A 22172-nucleotide genomic window follows, 5' to 3' on the forward strand; every position below is an offset into this window, starting at 1 on the left:
CAGGTTCTTTGCAGCGTCGCCCCTTCGGCCCCCAGCTGCAACCCCTCTCATTCCTTTGACTGTACCTCCATTCGTATGCTCTTTCTTCCGTCTTGCTGTCCACCCTCGCCTAACAATTGTTTCATTGTGTAACTGCAAGGTTTTCCTCCTGTTACACCTTTCAAACCTTTCTACTCTTGAGGTCCCAGTGCTTGGCCTTTGGCTGAAATTCTACATTACATTCCATTCAAAAACTTACAGCTGTCTGAATGTTAGGTAAGTGTAGAGTAGTCAATGTTGATATGAAAACTGACATTTTTGTGCCCGCTTTTAGGTTGTAATACGTGACACAAAATTACTGAATAAATACAGTTGGCGCTATATTTGTGTCGATGAAGGTCACCGGCTAAAGAATCACAAGTGTCAGCTTGCCAAGTAAGTGAATGTTTTATAGTTTTTCTGTCTTCTAAAAAGTTTATTTTGTAATAAAAACTTTTTCTGCCCTTTAAAAACTTTGGTCTTTTAAGAAATTTTTCTGACTTAAAAACTTTTTCTGCCTTTTATAAACATTTTCCTCCTTTTAAAAACTTTTTCAGCCCTTTAAGAAAATTTGTCTGCCTTTTAAACACTTCTCTGCCTTTTAAATACCTTTTCAGCCATTTATAAAAAATTTTCAACCTTTTTAAAACATTTTCAGCCTTTTAAAAACATTTTCAGCCATTTAAAAACCTTTGACCCTGTAAGGCGGGTATGCCATCAGTGCACCTCTTGCAGTGCACTGTAGACATTGCTTGAGGTTCCTTGCAGCATCCCTTCCCAAGGCTCCTAGCTGCAACCTCTTTCATTCATTTTACTGTACCTCTGTTCATATTCACTTTCTTCCCTCTTATTTTCCACCCTCTCCCAACCATTTTTTCTTAGAGCAACTGTGAGGTTTTCCTCTTGTTACACCTTTCAAATCTTTCTACTCGTCACTTTACCTTGCTGCGTTGCGTGACTTCACAGGGGCCTAAATTCTATATTCCTATTCCTAAAACCTTTTGAAGTGTCCATACAAAAAGTTTCTCAAGTGGGGAATTGATACGAAATGATTTTTCTAAATATTCCTTGAGAATGCGTAGGGTATTCTTTGGAACGGAAGAATAATTAACTGCTGTTTGCATAGTGTCCCAGTTCCTGTCCATGAATTGGAGTGTTTTATTGATTCCCATGTAATATGGTTTTAATTCAGATTTAGATGATGCTGTTTTATTTTCAAAATACAGTATTCATACCGAGGTGTCGTAAATAGTTAAATATTAATTATTAAATATTCACATGATATATAAAAAAAGGTAATTTGTCATCATTCATTAGTTGTAGGAGAGAGAGAGAGAGAGATCCCTTTTAGTGAAGTCAAAAAATTTATTAAAAACATTATGAAACACTCCATAGTAATACTGTGAAGGAACTATTTGTTAAAAGGTCTTTCACTTTTACTTCATTTATAATACAGCACAGGTTCACTTACATTTTTTACCAGAGTTATTGTAAAGATTTGTAAGAAATAACTGTGTTATCCAAAGAAAAATATTTTAATGTATAATGGTGCAGTTAAACCATTAAGAATTAGATTTTGGACAGTCTGTCCAAGGGCCGTGCATTCTTTGTCACAGCTTTGTGGAATACGTATCAGACTTTGATTGAGATTGGTAGAGTAATTGAGAGAAGGAATCTCATTAAAAGTGATTAATAAAAATTATCATATACAGTCGACCCATGGGATTTGCAGGGATTAGGGACCACAGTCACTCGCAAATAGATTTAATCCACGAATACTTGATACCCCTCTAAAAATGCTTGTAATGCCTGTTTCAATAGTTCAAACACCAAAGACCCCTCTAAAAATGCTCATAACTGCCTATTTTAATGGTTCAAACACCAAAGACCCCCCTCTAAAAATGCTTACAACTGCCCGTTTTTATAGTTTATCATAAAATATGTATTTAGTCACGAAAATATAAAAATACTGTAATTAGTGAATATTTCTCTATGAAAAATTATGCGAATAGGTGAATTATCCGCGAACAATGTGGATATAGGCTAAGCGCCACAGAAAAATCCATGAATAGGTGAAGTCGCGAATCCTAAACAGCGGATAGGCGGGGGTCCACTGTAGTACTTGTCACAGTCTTGGAATGGATTTTTTCATTAGACTTCTAGAGACATTTATCAAAAAGTCTGATAATAAACACTTAATAGAAATGCATTCCTAGGTTACTTGACTGATTTTATTTTCTATGTAAACACTAGATTGTGTTCTGTAAATATATTGTTTCTCATTTCGTAGTACCTCTTCTTTCTGCTTCATCAACATTTACTTCCCGTAGGGGAGTTAGTGCCGAGGTGCACTGTAGGCATTACTTAAGGCTCTTTGCAGTGTCCCTTCGGCCCTTAGCTGCAACCCCTTCCATTCTTATTATTGTACCTCTATTCATATTCTCTTTCTGCCATCTTACTTTCCACCCTATCCTAACAGTAGACTCATTGCGCAACGTGGAGGTTTTCCTCCTGTTACACCTTTCAGAAGTTTCTTCTCTCAATTTCCCTTTCAGCTCTGAATGACCTTTGGCCTTAATCTATATTCTATTCTATTGACATGTTTTTTCACTAAAATTTATATATTTTTCTACAGATCTTTGAATACATTTCCGTCATCAAACCGCCTTTTAATGACGGGTACGCCACTGCAAAACAATCTCGCCGAGTTGTGGTCTTTGCTGAACTTCTTGATGCCTGAAATCTTCGACTCTCTCGATGTGTTTGAGTCATGGTTTGACATAACAGACATGATGGAAGAGGGCAGTGATGAGAAGATTGTCCAACAGGAGAGGGAACAGCAAGTCATCACCACACTCATGAAGGTGAAAACTATTTTTTTCACAAGAATATTTAACCCCCATAGATGAGACACCACCCTACTTACGAACGAGTTACGTTCCAGGCGGCCTTTTGTATGTTGAATTGTTTGTGAGTTGGTTATTGTACTCTTCATATAAAGTCAGTACAGTAGTGTACGTTTTTTCATCCTAAAACACAAAACACTGTACATGCAGTACTGTAATGGCCTGTCCACACTGGTGGGCATGCCCGTCGGGCACTTCTGGCTGTTTATATTTTTTCTCGCTTCTGAAGCAGTGTTACCAGACAATCGCATCGCTCTGGCTCCGTACTCGGTCGGTCAGTTTAGTGGAATGAGTTATGGGAACAGTGCCTGCTAGTGTGGACAGGGCTTTAGTGCCGTTAAATTGATGCCTATTCTTGCCGTTAGCGCCGTCAATGGCGCTTACGGCACCGTAACTTGATGCAACATCAAGCTTACAGTGCTGAAAAAGTACTGTAAGATTGAATTTCCATAAGTTGAGGACGCACTAACGTTTGTAAGTTGAATGTTCGTAAATTGGGTGGTTTCTGTGTACTGTACTGTTTTGCACCTTTGGTTGGAATAACATTATTTTATAATAATTTCGTCATGAAACTCAACGTTGCATGTGCATTAGATGAAATTTATCTGCTCTTAATCGACCAAAAAGTATTGTCCAAAGGTAGAATTTTAAAATTTCCCATTTCAGATTGTGAATACATACTACAGTAGTATTATGAAAAATGGGCTTACAGGCTCGATTTTTTTTAGAAACTATAAAAATGAAAACTATGATTTATAATGCCTCTGTTTGTTTGGTAATTCAGTTGCAGTTTCCTGATAGTAACTAATTTTGGCTTGGAAATTAATGTTGTCAGTGTTGAGAGTTCATTGCGCCTTCAGGTGTAGCTCTGAATCTTTTCCTGCTTCTAGTACAAATGGATCTGGAGAATGACTTCTACAGCTACAGAAGATGCGTTTGAATTTGTAGAAAACGTTGATAGGAAGCATTTTCCTACATTTTATTGACAGTTTGTTACACATACTACTATAGAAACACTAAAAGCATAATGATACACGTGTGGACAAAAGCAGTTTTTACTGTTAAGCATTTTTTTTGTTTTTGTTTTGCAACTGAAAAATGTTCGTGTGGATTCTGTATGCATTTGTAACGAACTAAGTTCGGTATATTTCAGTGAGTAACTTTTGTCATGTTATTGAAATGTAGTTTTTATTTCTACAGATTTTAAGCCCATTCTTTTTGCGGAGGGTCAAGAAGGATGTCGACCTTGACCTACCGCCTAAAAGAGAATTGCTTGTATATACACCCATGACGCCCGTGCAAGTCTCCATGTACGAAGCGACTCTAAAGATGGATATGGAAGTTTTTAAGAAAATGAAGCAGGTAAGTTGATACATTTTCAAGGATTTTTCTTGGCTTGTAGAATATTGAATATGGAATTTTTGCCAAAGGCCAAGCGCTGTGACCTACGATATGAACAGAGGTACAGTAAAAGGAGTGAAAGGGGTTGCAGCGAGTGGCCTTAGGAAGGGGTGCTGCAAAGAACCATAGGTAATGCCTGCAGTGCACCACATGAGGTGCACTGACAGCAGTACCTCCCTACAAGGTTCTTGGTTAGTAGCTTTTAGTAGAAACCTTCCTTGATACGAAATTGCCAGAAAGGGGGGTTTTGGGGCTGTAATTTGAAGGAGAGAAATAGTGTTAAGAGGAATATTAAGAGAAAAGTAAAAGTAGTACATTTTTAACAAAGATAGAGAAGTGAAATTGAGAGGAAAGGTCTATTGATCCATAAAACCACAGCCAACAATTTGAAAACTAATTAGGAAGCAGAGGCAAAAGTATGGGTAAAACTGGCTCTGTGGTTATTTTAAATGAGCTGTAGTGGTGACTGGTATTGGGACTTGTGGACGTTGTTCCAGGACATGCCTAAGATTGGAAGTTTATATGGAATATAAATATTCCATGCCAATTCCTGAAAAGGAATATAAGTATTCCTTTTCAAAGAAGAGCTATTAGTGAACAGATTATCACCAATAATTTTATATTTGTGTAATAAGACCAACTTGGTCACCCTCTGAGACTTAGTGCTTTCCTGAATTAATTATTCTTAGTAGGAGGTGGATTTTAGAGTAAAAGGAAAATTAAATTATTTGGAATGAATCTTATGAATCTTACCTACTGTTAAAGTTGACTTATATCTTTGTGCCATTAGGTATGATTTGCTATACAATATGAAACAAAAATAATTTTTGGCTAATCTGTTAGGATTGTCTCTGTAATCACCTGTCTCCTACCAGGTGTCACTAGAATGTTTACATTCTTGCCAAAATTCTTCATGCCATGTCCGTATGCAGATGGTGTGAATCAGTGTTGGTAAACATTTTGATGATTCCTGGCTGATTTTCTCCTGTATGGTATTGTTCTTGTTTTTGCATTTATGTCATCTACAACAAGCAGAGATGAAAGCATTAGACTGTATTGGAAAGAGTTTGTGGAAACCACATGCTTCGGTTGTGCATGGCCACGTAGCTTATATGTTAGTCTAGTTGTAGAGGCGTGAGTGTGGTTTTCTTGATGTGAAGATAATAAGGAGTGGTCTGATGAGAGGACGAAATTTTCTGAAGTATCGGAAGAGGCTAGAGGCCGCTAGATTACGTAGACAGTTCGTTAGGGCGCACCATAAGCCTACTCAGTCTTTTCCTTTTGTCTTCCGGTGTTGCTTCTCCTCCTCCTCCTCCTCCATTATCCTACCTGGTAGCCTAGGTTAATTCCTCTCTCACTCCCCTGCTCCACCTTCTTTTGCTCCCTGTGTGGTTCAGGAAAAAAATAGTAGTTAATTAAGAAATATTTCATTATGTTTAGAAATTTGACCAAATATATTAGCCCCCCCCTTAGTGATCGACCTTTTTCGGTTCCCCTGCGAGAGAGAAAGAAGGTGTCGGAGCCTTGCCGTCTGTCTGTAGCGCGCCCTCTGGACCGTCCTGGGTCCGTTGGTCTTCTCCGCAGACAGGGAACCATGGCATGTCTTGGGACCAAGGTCTGTGCCCTTCACCACCTCTCTCAGCCGTCTGTCTGGTTCGGGTTCAGACCGTTCTCTGGATGAGTTGTTTGGTAGTTTGGCGCTCGCATTCTCCGCCTCACGCATCGTCTGTTTTGGGGCGAGTGACTGGGATGGATGTGAACTTAAGGATGTAGACATATTATATTTGTCTCGGTAGTTCTGAGCCACGCGTTAGTTCTGTCATCATTTGTTCATCCAGTATCGTATTCCAAGGGGACAATAACCCTCCCCCGTCTTACTCAGTTTCCCCTGTATCTCCTTGTATTCGTCACCTTGTGACAGTTATTCCTTTTCGTAATAGCGGCTCTTCCTCTTCCGCTGCTTACTTATGTAGAATGAGTTAGCATGGTGATAGAACGGCTCTTGCTTCTTGGCAATTGCCTCTTGAGCGCTGTGTAGACAACTCCAGCAGTCGTCACGGTTACATGGTGACGTCATGCAAGAACCCTCCACCTTTCCCACCCAGCCGTCTCTCTCCCAGTCGTCCGGTACTTACTACCGGCAATCTGTGACATCTTTGTTGATGTTCCTAGGTATATCACCTCTGGCGTTTTATCTCCCCACCGTCATTGTCTGTAGATTGCTGTTTTCTTCCATCTCAGTTCCTCCGTTTAGACTAGGGGTTTCAGTCATGATTAGGTTGATTCTCCTTTAGTATTTAAGCGGTGCTTAGCTCGCGTTGTTCTGTTTCACTTCCTTTTGGTGAAGATGAATCCGTTGACTGGCGCTGTTTAGTTTACTTCTACCTCGGGTCCTGTTAACGATTAAGAAGTTAACTCTGATGATGGTACAGTGTGTTATCAGCCTGTGGGAGATGGATGAAAGTCAAAAGAGAAAGCTAGGAAACTGTTTAGTGTTAAATAGCTCTGCGCCTAATGTGAACAGTGTATTGTACTGTGTTTGTAGAGTGAACTCTTAGGAACCAACCAACCTAGGCGATGTGCTGGCATGTTGCTAGCTTAATCCAAACAACAGAGGCTATCTTGGAAGTGTATCCTTTAATGCTGGTTCTCGGATGCTACTGCATATATTTCCAGTTTTTGAAGCTGCTTAGAGCTTGGTTACAACATAGATATAAGTTTTTTCACCTTCCTCTGTTCAACTTGCAAGTTTCAAGTTCTTGGACCAAGGAAGCGAAGACTCCTCTAATTGTTAAGGTACTTTGGCCTAATTGTGAGGTGGTAGTACTTTTGAATTTGGTATTTCATTCTTAGCACTACAGTTTGATTACTGAAAGAGTAATATGTATGTGATTATATATATACACTGTATGTATATGTAATGTTCATGCATATTTAAATATGTATGAATGTTTATGTACAAGTGTAGATACATATGAGAGATAATGATGGTGATATAAATACTAGTCCTGACGAGGCAGAGGTTCTTGATGAAGCGTCAGAGTTGTAACCTCTCCTTGGTAGACCTACTTTTGAGGTTAATAGGAGGAATGTCGTATTCCTTTTACAACTCAACATTAGTAGCTGTTTTTGACGGTGGCCCACCATTGCCTCCTTGACCCCTAAGTGTTTAAGGCCATCACGTAAAATGCCTCGAATCAGGAGATTAGAAATTGTTTAAGGCCATCACGTAAAATGCCTCGAATCAGGAGATTAGAAAGTGTTTAAGGCCATCACATAAAATGCCTCGAATCGGAAATTAGAAAGTGTTTAAGGCCATCACCTAAAATGCCTTGAATCAGGAGATTTGAAAGTGTTTGAGGCCAGCACGTAAAATGCCTCAAGTCAGGAGATTAGAAAGTGTTTAAGGCCATCACCTAAAATGCCTCGAAGCAGGAGATTAGAAAATTCTTAGCACTACCTTTGAAGCCTTTGCTCTAGGGTCTTGCCCCTACATCCTTTTTTGCATGTAAGTTCCATGTAGAATTTCTCAAACCACTAGAATTCTGCTTCAGGAGTGATCTGGCTCACATTCTAAGTAGAAAAATTACACATGTAACCATAACTGATGTTTTGAACTCTCAGTTCTAGTAGCCTGTATGGATTCTCAGGAGGCAGTGTGCAGGGTTTCAGAAGTGTCTGGCAAAGCATCAAGAAGAACCTTTGGTAGTGATGGTTCTCAGGGAAGGATACTTTGTACCTGATATCTTCCTCTCCAGACTCTTCATACAGAGAAGTTCAGAGTTGGGGGGGTAGATTGGGCAGTTGTTATGCAATGAGGCCATCAAGCCATGGGCATTTCCAGTCTCTCAACAAGTTTATTCATATTACTCCTTTTTAGATGAGTCGTTCAATTTGGTCCTGGCTGCCTTTTGGGAGGGCAAAGGATTTTTCTGTTGATATGTACGACACGTACTTCCACATCCCGGTACACCTTCAGTCAAAGAAAAGTATTCAGTTAGTTGGAGATTTTAGCAGGATGAATTCATCTGCTTGGCATCAGAGTAGTTCTTTTTTTTCTTGAGGGCTGGTTTGTTCTCACCAGCTTGTTTCTGACGACCTTGAGGGTGAAGAATTATGTTTTATGACTGACCTCAGGGCTGGGCATTTTGTTAAATATTGACTGATCTGTGTTTTTCTGATCCAGTCAGTTGTTTATCTGGGGATGAAGATTAGCTCTCTCTTTTTTGTTTTTTTTTCCAACAGAGATAGATAGACAATTTTCTACCACTTTTGAGAATTAATGTTAACCTGTACACTGTCCTCAGATGTCATGGAGGTCTTCAGTCAGGTAGTCCCCTCTTCTTCAGGGTTGCCAGAAGTTGGAACCTGTGGGGAGACCCAAACACCAGTCTGTTCAAGACTGCCCAAAGCACTAGTCTCCCAGTTTACTGCCTCCATGCCAGGATCATCAGGCATTGGCAGTTATGCTTTTCCTCTGTTTGCTGTTTTGAGGAAGTCAACAAGTTGATTTTGATAGCTTGTTGGTAGCCCCAAAGGGAATGGTTCCCCTAATTTCCTTTCCTGGTGGTAGATGTTCCTTGTCGTCTTCCATTCAGGAAAGATGTTATCAGACAGTCTTATTTGAGAAGATTCCATCAAACCCCCACATGCTTTTATCTGACTACAAAGGGATTGTCATTGTCATTGTTACAGGCTAAGGGCATTTCTAGAATGACCAAGGAAGCAATCCTTAAGTCTAGAAGGCCCTGCACTGTTCGACTTGTGTATCAATAACAGTGGTCAGTTTATTGAGTGTATCAATAACAGTGGTCAGTTTATTGATCTTGGTGCTTGTCCAGAGTGATATCCAGCACCCGTTCATTAGATAGCCTGATTTTTAAGTTCTGCCAATATCTTGGGTATGCAAAGTACTTTTCTGTCATAGCGATCCAAAGATACCACTTTACAATGCATTCAGTTCTGCATCATGCTGACTGGAATATTGCTCACGATGTAAAGTTTGAAGAGGTTTTCTATCTATTGTGCTGGAAATTTCAATCTTTCTATCATGGTTGATGATGAAATTTAGATGCAGGCCTCAGATTTTAACATAACCTCAGTTTGAGCCTTTTGATAAGGCATCACTTAAGAACTTTGAAGACACCTTTCTTTTAACTCTGGCTGTGGCATAGTGTGTTAGTGAGCTTCAAGCCCTTTCTTGTAGCTGGGCTTTGTTGTAAAGGCAACCTCTTGCTTTTCTTTCATTGCTTAGAAAAAAGGTATAGAAGTGAAAGCTCTTCTCAGATTTGACAGTGCCTAACTCAACTGCTTTGGTAGGCAGTGCTGATATGAACCTCTTAACAGTTCATATTAGTGAGCTTCAAGCCCTTTCTTGTATCTGGGCCTTGTTCTAATGGCAACCTCTCTTCTTTCATTGCTTAGGGTAAAGATTAGAAGTGAAAGCCCTTCCCAGATTTTTGACAGTGTTTAATTTAACTGCTTTGGTAGGCAAGGAAGTAGCTGTCTTATGTCCAATTAGAACTCTTAAGCGTTTACCTGGACAGACGTAAATCTACAAGAGGAGGAGTCGAGTATTTATCTGTGGTGTTAGGAGACCAACCACTCCTGTGTCCAAGAATGCTTAAGTCAATTGTAGCTGTTGTTGACTCATATTATTTGCAAAATGTTCAAATTTAGCATGAGGTCAGAGCTCTTCGTCCTTTTGTTGCGGTAAGGACACTTTCTCCTGAACCAAATATGATAGTAACCTTGCCGTATGTCTTATCGTTAGTTGTTAGGAAATCCCCACTATTAAATTTTGGGAGCATGAAGGGACACATTGGTTATAGAAGTGCACCTTCATATATGAAAGTGGTAGTTGTCTTCAGTTTTGGACTGTTTGTTCCCTGGAAGGATCCTCTGACAAGTCAGTCCTTTTTTCCCTGGAAGGATACTCTGACAAGCCAGTCCTTTTTTCCCTGGAAGGATCCTCTGACAAGCCAGTCCTTTTTTCCCTGGAAGGATCCTCTGACAAGTCAGTCCGTTTTTCCCTGGAAGGATCCTCTGACAAGTCTCGCTACGAGGGCCTTATACCTTGTAGTGGTTACAATGCCTGAGGACAGCACATGCCAGTAATGATCACACAATGGGCAGAAATGTTGAGAAGCTTTTTCCCCCTCATTAAAAAGCTTTTAGTTCGCTTGGCTGAACATCGTTTCTTTGGCCGCACTAACCCTCCGTCCTCATTCAGTGTAGTCAGCTAACTGTAACAGTAGGTAAGATTCATTCCAAATAATAATTTTCAGGATAAAATTATTTGGATACTTACCTACTGTTAAAGGGGAAACCCACCCAGCCTTCCCACATCTTAGTGGGTGGTCATGAAGAATTCTGACAAGAATGTAAAAATTCCAGCACCAGGTTGTGGGAAACAGGTGATTACAGAGACAGCCCTAGCGGGTCAGCCAGGCGTTCTTTTTTTTTATTTCGTATGCTGCAGAGATATAAGCTAGCTTTAACAGTAGGTAAGTGTCCAAATAATTAATTTTATCATGAAAATTATTTTACAACTTGATGAGGGGTGGACAAGTAGAGCTAATAGCTATAGTTCTTGTGTGAGATGACTCAGTTTCTAAGAGAGAAAATGGAGTAGATTTTGAAGTGGCGACTATATAATGCTTAAGTTTGGTTTGTGGCTGAAGTGCAAGAGAAGGATCATATTGCTGCAGAAGTAGTTGCTGATAGAGGTAATTTTCAAAGGCAGGGAAATAAGATTTGTTTTCCTTTAGGCATTACTTAAAACGTTCTTTGCAGCGCCCCTTCGGCCCCTAGCTGCAACCACTTTCCTTCCTTTTGCTGTACTGCACGTCCATTCATATTCTCCTTCTTCCATCTCCTGACCTCATAGGTCTTAGTGCTTGGCCACTGGCCTAAATTTTATATTCCAGTTTCAGTAGACAAAAAATTATGGAAAACTCGTGTTGAACCCCGTGACGGGAAGTCTGATGTGACAGCTTGAATGAGGATGTTGATAGTTACAGTGGAAGCAAGTCGTTTGTAAATTAATCTTTTCTTTCCTTGAAGGAATCTATGAATGAGGCACCACTGGAATATGATGAAAAAGGAAGACCAAAGAGAAGAGCTAGAAAGGACGTAGACTACAAAGTATTCGATGCCGGGTACAGTTCCCCTTCGTTCGAGAAATTTGTGCAAGTACTCATCGAAAGAGAGGAGGAGAAAAACGAAACAAAGTAAGTAGTTCCTGTGTACTGGTTATTGGGTTATCATTTTTGATAAGCTAGCTAGTTGTGTTGTCAGAACCAGTAAACTGAGACGGAACCACAGTAGAACGCCGGCCCCTGACCATATCAGAACGGGACGTAATCGGATTTTGATGCAAAATTTCGAGTGAGTTTTGGATCAGAGCTCGAACAACAGACCGGAATCCGACCCAGTGAATCGTATGATGTTTGTAAACGAAAAGTGCTTTGGTCAGCCGCTGATAGTTGGCGTCGTTCCAACGCGTCGTTTGAAGCCCACTTTATTGATAGATATTTTACAGTGATTTTGTTTACACTATTCCAGTAGACTGTGAAATATACCATAAGTTAATACTGAACGTAAACAACGTTTATGTATTGCCGGTGAAATATACCATAAGTTAATACTGAACGTAAACAACGTTTATGTATTGCCGCAATAGGCCATCAGGGTGGCGTTTTGGTTTGTTTACATCTGCTCATGCCCCAAGCTGCTGACGTAACTTGGGTAATTTTTCTTAAGTTTGTGATAATAGACAATTCAGCTTAACTTTCATATTAATTTACTGTAATAATTAGGCATGTTTTAAAATGTTTTATTACATTAGCAACAGTTTTTGTGATTATCCATTGCAGTACACACTGGTACCTAGCCTAACCAAGGCTATGGCGCTTGGTCAACCATTGATAATACGGCCACATTAGATTTAGGCCAGTTTTTTTTATACAGTATACGTGTACATTTAAAAATTAAAAAACGTGCATCTAATATGGTAAGTTATTTAAAACTGAACGTATTTAATTGTAATTTACGTGTAATGCTTTGTTTAAAAAGGCAAGGTTAGGGTAATGACTGGTGTTCAAGAATAGTTTAATCCATTTTCGGTTACTTCTTATGGGAAAAATTAATTCGGATCTCAACTGAATCGCGTCTCGACACTACTTCTGGAAGGGATTAGCGTCGAGGACTTGGGTTCTACCGTACACAGCAATTATTGGTTTAGTTTCTCTACTCCGTGATCAATTTGCAAAAGTTAATGCCAATGTATTTTTATAGAGAACTTTCCCAGCAAAATAGTCAGACTTTTCAAATTGATGTAGAAGTAGCTGTGAGTTTGAGTGTTGATATTGAGGATTAAGTTATCATATTTATGTTTTGATTGATGCCCGTAGTCAAACCAAAATGACTATGAACATGGCTGTTGTTAGTTATGCTGCCAAACTTCATCCTGACTTATAATCTGACTACAGTTAATCTGCATCCCTCAATCTGGGTTCTTTAATCCAGTCATAAAATTCGACTTATCCCTCCCATGGGCTTTCCAGAAGAAAGAGACCATTCTAGGACAAGGCTGGCTTAGTTTACTGTACAATCTCTGAGGAGCCAATAACAGTATTTTTTTAACGCATTGTATCATTCATTTTCATTAGTGAGCATTGGCTAGATATTAAGCGTTTGAGTACATACAGTAATTCATTTGGATGGTTAGGAGCAAAATCATCCTTATCCTTCCCTGTTCTCTAAAACAGTTTGATGTATAATTTCAATTCTGTAATTTAATTTTTTTTTTTTTTACTATAAATCGTCCTTTACTCGTTTTCAAGTTTCAGTGCTTTCCCTCATTTTATGTCTTCGGCGTTAGAAACACAGAACAATAGTGTCAAGCTGTTTATCCTCTTTGACCTGGTATAAGGAAGAGAGAGCAACATTTCTGCCATACCTATACGATATCCCAATTTGGGTCAAGGTCAAGGTCATTCGAGTCAAATCACAGACAAGAGGCAACATGGAAAAAGTAGTCATTTTGGCTTGACTAGGTTTGTAATTTCATGTATTTTCATGATATACAGAACATTGTACTTTTGTCCCTACAATTTTGTGTAGATTGTGAGTGTCAGTTCTTGTGGATTAAAGAATTCACGAGTAAGTTTCTGTTTCCAATGAATGGGGCATTTGACAAATCCATAGGATAGGCTACTACAGTATCTGCTAATGATTCCAGTGTTATGTTGTAGTAAACTGAACTTTGGACACGTAAGGTTACTTTAGTGTTATTAATAAATAGTTATCTTCAACAATTAGATATACACCTGTTGTGTTGTCTCAGCATCTTCATTCTCAGTTCAGCTTCCGCTTCTCCTTCCTTTTCAGTACCCATGTTTCTCAACTAGACATCATCACAGGTTTGATTACAGTATGATAGATGTGTATTTTCTGTTTATTTTCATTATTCTGTCACACACTACCCTGCCAACTCCCTCCATTTCCAGCTCCCCCAGCTGCTTTTATCCTGCTTTCAACCTTGGCTTCACACTCCGTCCCCATCCCGGCTAAAAGTAGATTCTAAGTACTTGCAATTCTATATATGTCTTAAGTCTAGGCCGATTCTAACTTGTATGAATAACCTATCCCCTCCTTGCTTGCTGGACACCATAACATCAGTTTTACCCACATTTACCTTCGTACCACCCCATTCAAGAGATTCCTGCCACTTGAAAAAGGACTGTTCATTTGGGTTGGCAATGGAGCGGGAGCATCAGTGGTAAACTCCATGAATTTTTTGAATGTAGGGGAGCTTTAAAAGGTGAAGAAAAACATCTAGAGGGATAAGGATTACTAGGTGCACGGTAGAGAAGCCCCTTCTTCTATCCTAGCTTTAGAAGACTGCTGCCTTTTCCTAGACTTGTCAACTTCTCGCCCCTTTTCATTCTTCAAAGAGCTGTTCGTAACATCATCTGGCCAATCAGCGCATGGACTGCAGTGGTTGCAGAAGTAATCTTTGCTCCTACGTTTTATGCACAGGACATAACAGTCATAGGCTAAAGAGAAAAGATGGGTGATACACTCTAACCTTACATGTCCTATATATTTTGTTATCTTCCAGAGTAGGCATCCTAAATAACAGACCCTGTAGAGGGGTAGTGCTGTCAGTGCACCTCATGGTGCACAGTAGGCATTACTTAGTTCTTTGCAGCGTCTGTTCATATTGTCCATCTTCCATCTTACTTTCCACCCTCTCCTAACAATTGATTCACGTGTTACACCTTTCAAACCTTTTCAGTGTTGAATGACCTCATAGGTTCCAGCGCTTTGCCTTGGAGCCTAAATTCTGTATTTATATACATTCTAAATAACAGACAAAACCAAAATCTAATAAAGATCCGAATAAGATCACGTAAACACCACTCTTCCAATACTTTCTCGCGAACGGAGACAGAAAAAGCTGAAAGCGGTTGATGTACAACCCAACAATTAGCCCAGAAAGAGGGTGGGATAATAGATGGTTTAAACTAGACAAGGCCAGCAGTTTTTGGTTATAACACTCGCCCTCCATTGGCCCAGGGAATACGGGTATTGTCGTAATGAGAGAAGCATTAGAAATAAATTTTTAATAACAATTTTTCAGATTTTTATTTTGACATCTGATTGGTCAAGTAATGCAGCTGATTCTCTGAGAGGTAGCCCCATGAGTTTAAATATAACTGTCAGGAACAAGATGTGGTCAAAATCGTATGTTGGGAGCTTTCGGCACTAATATTTCTTGCACAGTGTTTACTAATGTAGTTATTTTTCAGGAAACAGGCTCATTGCTAATAGTGTACTTATTTTTCAGGAAGCAGGTCCAGAAGACATCAGTTGTGACTGTAAAACTACAAAACCGAGTCATGCAGATGAGAAGAATTGTGAATCATCCCTATCTGGTGAATTATCCTCTGAAAGAAGATGGCTCTTTCAAGGTAAGATCGGTACTCGATTTGATTATGCCAAATTAGGATGCACTGCCTTCTGTGTACCTTGCAAGAAAAAGCATCCCTTTGACTCCCTAGCTGCAACCCCTTTCATTCCTTTTACTGTACCTCCATTCACATATCTGTTTCTTCCATCGCACTTTCCACCCCCTCCTAACAGCGCAACTGTGAGCTTTTCCTCCTGTTACACCTTTCAAACCTTTTTACTGTCTATTTCCATTTGAGCACTTCATGACCTCATAGGTCCCAGCACTTGGCCTTAATTCTATATTCTGTTGTATTCTATAGTTACAAAGTGCCTTTAGTATTCCATCAGTGCTTTGTCTTCAATTTAATGTCTTCAGAATTGTGTCTCATTTAAGAGAAAACATTCAAGAAAATCCTGTGAGAGTCCAAATATAAATGTGACGATATAAAATAATAATAAGGCTTAAGGGACATTTGTTGTTGAATGACACGGTTTTCTGTGCTGGTATTTTAAGATGATTTTATTTTTAATAAAAAATATTTCCTTTGTAATTTCTATTGACATTCGGTGGTTTCAGTTGTACCAAAGCACTTTTCCAAAGGGGTGTGTTATGGAGGGCAGGACATATGAGAAGTTTTCGTTTTGCTCTAATTTAACAAGTATACAAGGGTAAATAATGAAAATCCTTTGTCATGATCATCTTGTATACTCTGTGTTTTTAAGATTGATGAGGAGTTGGTAAAAACGTGTGGGAAATTGCAAGTGATGGACCAGCTTCTGGAAGAGCTTCACAAGAGGGGTCATCGCGTGCTGGTATTTTCGCAAATGACGATGATGATGGATATATTGGAGGACTACTTAACACTGAGACCTCAGTACAGGTGAGATTTTTCTTGGCAATCGGATGGTTGAAGTGCAGTGTGACAAGCGAATAAATTTCACTTGTTGCTTTTGTCATGAAGTTCAGAAAGTTTTTTTTCCATGGAATTTAAATTTTTTTTTTTTTTTTTTATCTTTGTAATAGTCCATGTAATGCAGTTTACAGCAGTTTTGTTAATTATTGGTCACACATTAGACTCTGGGGTTGATAATATTCATCAGAAATTTTACACTCATTATCTACTAAAACAGTATCGTCATTGCAGTGATAATTTCACCAATTTTGCTTGATAATATTTACTGCCATCAGTTAATAGTCTCGCGAAAGTGGTAAATTGTTTGCCGCCTTTGCTAATAAGAGAACTTATGTTAATGTAGTTTTAAAATTTTGGAATGAATAACTTTTCTGTGGACAGATGAGTCTCTATTCAGTTTGCATCCCTTACCCCTCGATTGTCTCCTACCTGCACGTCCTTATGCTTATAGGTTCGGTGCAGCTCTGGAAACATCGTAGGTTTTGTATGAAATTCTCTAATGTGTTCTTAAACACTACAGGTACAAGAGATTAGATGGCAATGTAAAACTCGAGGGACGCAAAACTGACATCGATGAATTCAACAAAGATGATAATTATTTTTTGTTTTTGATAAGCACGAGAGCTGGTAGCCTAGGAATAAATCTTGCTTCTGCCGATACTGTGATAATTTATGACTCGGATTGGGTGAGTTTAAAAGTTTGCTATAGTTATAACGTGTGGTCACTTGGTGTAAATAGCTTCAGTGCTCTCATAAGGATTCTGCCTTATGATATGCAAAGAAAGAAAGTGAAAAATTTTACCATTGCATACAGTAAATTAATAGTTTACCACCTTTGTTCTTATTAGGGATAGCAAAACAATTGGAAGTAACAGTTTTCTTTATTCGTGTCCGTAGAACCCACAGTGCGACCTTCAAGCTCAAGATCGATGTCACAGAATTGGCCAGACCAAACCAGTCTTGGTTCTTCGATTAATAACTGCCAGTTCAGTTGATGAAAGCATCGTAAACAGGGCCGCTGCTAAAAGAAAATTAGAGAAGCTAATTATACAGTCAGGAAAGTTCAAGACAGGAAATGCAAGACAACGTGGGAAGATGTTGGAGAAGTGCATCGACGTTGATGAACTCATAGAATTGCTCAAGCAGAGGGACCATGATCGAATCCATAATACTACAACTGGAAATGGTAGGGTTACCCCCATCCTAATGTAAATCTTTTATGTTAACAGATTATTGCAAGTTTTATTTTTGTTCCTATGGGGATACAAACTATGCCTTTCATATTGGAGTATCCTCTTGCTCTACCACCAGGCACCTACATCCGGATCATTCCTCTCCCTACATATGTCTCACTCCTTCTCATCACAAGGCCATACCACTGCAGTCTTCTTTCCTGGGCCTTTGATTTTTCTATGACTAGTAGTTCCCCTTAGTTTTTCGTTCTTGATCCTGTCCATCTTTTTCACTCCATACATCCATCTAAGCATTTTCATCTCTACCGCATCCAATTTCTTCTCGTGTGTTCTCTTAACTGGCCATGTTGCAGCTCCATATAACTAAGCTGGTCTCACTATCTTATAAACTCTTCCTAACATCTTTCTCCAATTTTTCCATCCAGCCTGCACTATGCGTGTTATTTCTACATCCAGTTTTCCCTCACCAGCTACTGTTGAGCCAAGATACTTGAATTTTTCTACTCGTTTCAACCTTGTCCCTTCCATGCTAATCTCCTAAGTCTTGATCTTCATTGAGCCTATAGTATTCAGCTTCTCTGGTGTTCCCTTTGCTTGCTTACACCTCCAGACCTCTTGGCGTGGGACTATCATATGCCTTTTCCAGACCTTTGAAGACTATGTGCATTCCTTTCTGCAATTCCCGGTGTTTTTCCTTCATCTATAGAAGGACAAACGCTGCATCTGTCGTTCCTCTTCCTGGCATGAGCCCAAAATGTTCTTCACCTAGAGGTATTTCTTCCCCAATACTTTGATCCATTATTCTTTCACAGATTTTCATGATGTACAATCTTATACTCCTCTGTAATTTGCACAATCCTGGTGGGCACAATAAAGCTTTCTCTTCGTTCTTTTGGTATCTTTTCGTGACCATGTATTTTCTTTGCTAGGTCCCACACAGCTTGTCTATTCCTTCTTCTCCCAGGCTCCTCCATACTTCTGTAGGATTTCCATTTGGTCCTACTGCTTTACCATTTGTTTATGTCCAATATGCACGTGGTTTTTCATGTGTGTTTTTTGGGGGGTTCTGGCTTTGTTTTCCTTTCACGTGGAAATGAAGCAGGGCCAACGCTATTGTGAGGGCCATGGATAGCCATGTAACCAGAGGCCGTAGCACTCCTCTCCTTGCTCCCTACACTGACTGTATGCCATACACATTTGTGCTGTAGCCCCACAGGTACTCAACGCCTGTTGCTTCACTGGCAGGACAGGAGAGGGAGTGGTGAGTTAAACAACCCTGCACTACCTCGGAGGTGGCAGGCACCCCCACGGTGTTGGTGAGCCTTTGGGCACTGATGGCCATATGTCCTTGGAGAGTCTTCTAGCAGATATGAAGTAGTGGCTTCAGGAGATTATTACGCTTATTCATGAGCTTAAAAATCTCGAGATGTGCTACCCCATGAAGAACCTACCCCTTGAGACTTCGTCAATAGGGGTTCTCCTTCACCAAAGTGAAAAGCTTGCAGTCAGTGATGTCAGCTCATGTCGAGTCTTGGTGAGACCTTTGGCAGTGAGCCATACCTATTATAATGGGAGAGCTCCCTGTGAAAGTCTGGCCTTCAGCAAGAAGTTTAGTAGTTTTGGGTGGCAAAGCATTCGCTTCCTAGCCTACCAGGTCACCAGCATCTGGGCAAACTAATACTTCATTGAAGAGTCTCGGGCCTTGCCTAGGCATCAAAGCAGGTTTCTCATGAGACCTGTCTCTGGATGTTGGGGGTTGCAATCCTACTTGGCTGCCACCTTTTAGCCATCACAGGGAGGCAAGTCTCGCCTGTGAGATCACTGGGTAGCCACCAAGTCTACCCCTGTGGATGCCCTTGAGGAAGCCTCAGCCCCAAAAGTACAACATAAGCAAGCCCCACCCCTTTTCTTTCTTCTAGCAAGGTCCTTGATACCTCCCAGCCCATTCAGCCCCCACTTTCAGAGCCAAGTGAAAATTCTTAGAGTGAAGTAAAGCAATATATGATCTTTGTGGTTTTAGTGAACAAAGCTTTCATTTTGTTTAACTTAGCAACAGTTGTCAAAGGTACTGATTTTAAAAGCTCTAAAATTTTAAGTCATGACCGCACTAACCATGAAATTTTTGAACAAAAAAAATGCATGTTGGAAATTGAGTATACTCAAGAAATCTGTCACATCAAATGTAATTTTGCAATACGTCAAAATCTGTTATGTCTTCTGGTCAGTGAGAACACTAACTGTCAAAGGTTTGAGACTTTGTGTAATTTACTGTTTTTTTTTGTTTGTCCCACAGTATTTTCAAAGAATGAAATTGACCAGCTACTGGACAGAAGTGACCTGGTTGCAAAGGGCTCAACTCAGGTAAGAAAAGGCAAGGCCGAGTTGAAAGGAGTCTTCAAGATGATTGTAGATGAGGAGGAGACCCTGACTTAAAGCTTAGAATTGTCATTTGACCAATAATTGTAGTTTTAGTTTCATTTTATTTAAAGTCTGCCTCAGGCTGTTTATTTGTTTTTTTTTCATGTATGGAAGAGAAAACTTGAATATGAAGCTGGCTTTTATTACAAATTACTGTATTATCAGTATAATGAAAATTGTAGGCTTTTAATACTGCAAATTGTAATTGTCAACTTGAAATGTGGTTCCACTTGTTATTGAACAGTATGGTATTAGATTTCGTTTCCTTCATTTTGTATCACAGGCCTGTAAGAAATTTATTTTCTGAGGTATTAAATATTCTAGTATTGGCTGTGAACAGTATTGTGTTAAGTTCATTCTGTCATTTTTAAAATTTTTGTTTTTTGAGACTCCTAAAAAAAAAAAAAATTTTTTTAATATACCCCAAGAAACTTAAAATGGCATTGCACATTGTCATTTGACTATAATATGGCGTTTGTTTTATTGATGAGAAAAGATTGCATATGTGGTTGCAATCTTCTCTACAGAATCTTTTTGATTTTTTAAGTGTGTGACAAGTTGGAGATAGGGTGGTAACTTCCTGAGGTAAAGAAAAAATTGAAAGGCAAACATGCTTCAAGAGTAAACAGACATTTAGAAATTGGTTTTGTTACAGTATACTTTTGATGTGATAACTAATGTTTTTCGTCTTATTTTCTGATGTAATGAAGGTATGAATAGAGGAGACATTTAGTGTGAGAATCTGTGGTACTACTGAATTTTGTTACTTGACATTGATTTGTTGAGTATTCCATTTTTTAAACTGCCAAAGAAGTGATGCTCTATACAATGTATTAAGTTTATATTTTTTTTTGAAGATTTTTTAATAAAAGAAAAGACAAAGGGGTAATTTAATAAACCTTAAAATCTTGAGAACCGAGTAGCCATAAAAGAAGTGACTGATAGATGGTCAAACGAATGCATCCTTGTGACTGTATTGTATCTTCACTGCTTTTACTTACTTTAACCCCACAACTACTAAGAGGAAGATGTGTGAAACAAAGCTATGGGATGATGAAGGTCAGCTCAAGGAAGCCTTTTAATCACAGTCAGATATGTTTTGTCCTCGTCTTCCCAACACTTTTGCCAACTTTGCCCTTAACTAACGTCTGTATTGCTCTGTTACATTTGTTAATTGTAAGAATACATAATCATTACTTTTGTCCTAGTCTTCTGAAGAAAGTCATTCAACTTGGCTTCACGGTCTGAATCTGCTTTGTTTTTCAGATTTAATATTTCCACAGGTGTGTGGCAGAACAAAGGAAAGAATTAATTACAGTAGTGGCTTTTAATAAGAAATATGACATTTTTCAATAATTTGTATTTTTCACAGCTAACAAACCTGAGGTCTTAAGATTAGGAGAAATCTGGCGCCAGCTGGAGACGGGTTTTAAAAAAATTGTATGTGCAAGGAATCTGTGGCATCTGGCTTCCGATATGCAGATGAGGTGGAAGCGGGTCAGAGACCCGAGCGGAACCTTGTGCCGCATTCAGGCTTTCTTCCAGCCCAGGATAGGACATAGGAGGGATGGCTAGAAGTGGGCAGTCTATGTTAAGACCTCAGGTTTGTTAGCTATGAAAATAAATTAATTACAAGTCATTTTTCATGCGTGGAACAAACCTTCGGTCTTAACATTAGGATAGATCGCACTTGGAGGGAGGTATGAGAATCCTCAACTGACTGGAGGTTCGGCACACTTGATCACTCTTCTTAGAAACTAGTTCTAAGGAAGAGGACCTAAGCCTCTTGAGTTGTTAGATAAGTGGGTATCTAACACCCAGTCTACTGGGTTAAAATACAATGCAGCATGTTAGATTCATTGCATATATGGAAGTCAAAGAGAACTGTATCTGCTCAAGCAACAAACCATGTCAGTCACACGTAACGGGTTTGTCACCACTTCTCACCCACCTTGCCGGAGAGAGAAGTACAGGCTACTGAGAAGCAGATTTGTATGCAACATAAAAATGCTTTAACACTATGGCTGCAACACTTGCCTGCATCAAGCCTGTAGGTAGAGAAAAAAGGAAAAAGGGGAAGAAAAAAAGACCAATCATCTCACTCATTGTCTCTTCCACACTACTGTCTTCGGCAAGATACAAACGGTCCTGCCAGGGACACTGGTTGAGCTACACAACTTGTTGAGCAGCCACCACCAGACCCAAGAAAAAAAAAGGGTCCAAGGACCTGTGGGCAACGTCCTTCACGTAGAAGGACGTGAATGTGGTCTGACAAAGACTAGAACCAGACAAGTTCTTAAATGCCAGAGAGGAGCTTATTCCTCTGATGCCATGTGTCTTAGCATGCAAGGTATTGTAGACAG

The 22172-nt window shown here is 39.4% G+C and overlaps 1 protein-coding gene across 3 annotated transcripts in view; it reads left to right on the forward strand.

Moving 5' to 3' along the window:
- LOC136840339 (lymphocyte-specific helicase-like) overlaps window positions 1–20691 on the forward strand; it is a 36173-nt gene extending 15482 nt beyond the window's left edge. For all 3 annotated transcript variants that reach the window (XM_067107036.1, XM_067107037.1, XM_067107038.1), the window contains 9 exons: window positions 314–414; window positions 2654–2882; window positions 4125–4286; window positions 11391–11557; window positions 15181–15304; window positions 16008–16165; window positions 16719–16884; window positions 17096–17384; window positions 19685–20691. In XM_067107036.1, coding sequence (XP_066963137.1) covers window positions 314–414; window positions 2654–2882; window positions 4125–4286; window positions 11391–11557; window positions 15181–15304; window positions 16008–16165; window positions 16719–16884; window positions 17096–17384; window positions 19685–19824 — 1536 coding nt within the window. In that variant the 3' untranslated portion in view covers window positions 19825–20691. The remainder of the gene's footprint in view (window positions 1–313; window positions 415–2653; window positions 2883–4124; window positions 4287–11390; window positions 11558–15180; window positions 15305–16007; window positions 16166–16718; window positions 16885–17095; window positions 17385–19684) is intronic.
- Window positions 20692–22172: the final 1481 nt, after the last annotated feature.

This window comes from Macrobrachium rosenbergii, chromosome 7, assembly GCF_040412425.1.
Source record: "Macrobrachium rosenbergii isolate ZJJX-2024 chromosome 7, ASM4041242v1, whole genome shotgun sequence".
In the NCBI taxonomy this organism is placed as follows: Eukaryota; Metazoa; Arthropoda; class Malacostraca; order Decapoda; family Palaemonidae; genus Macrobrachium; species Macrobrachium rosenbergii.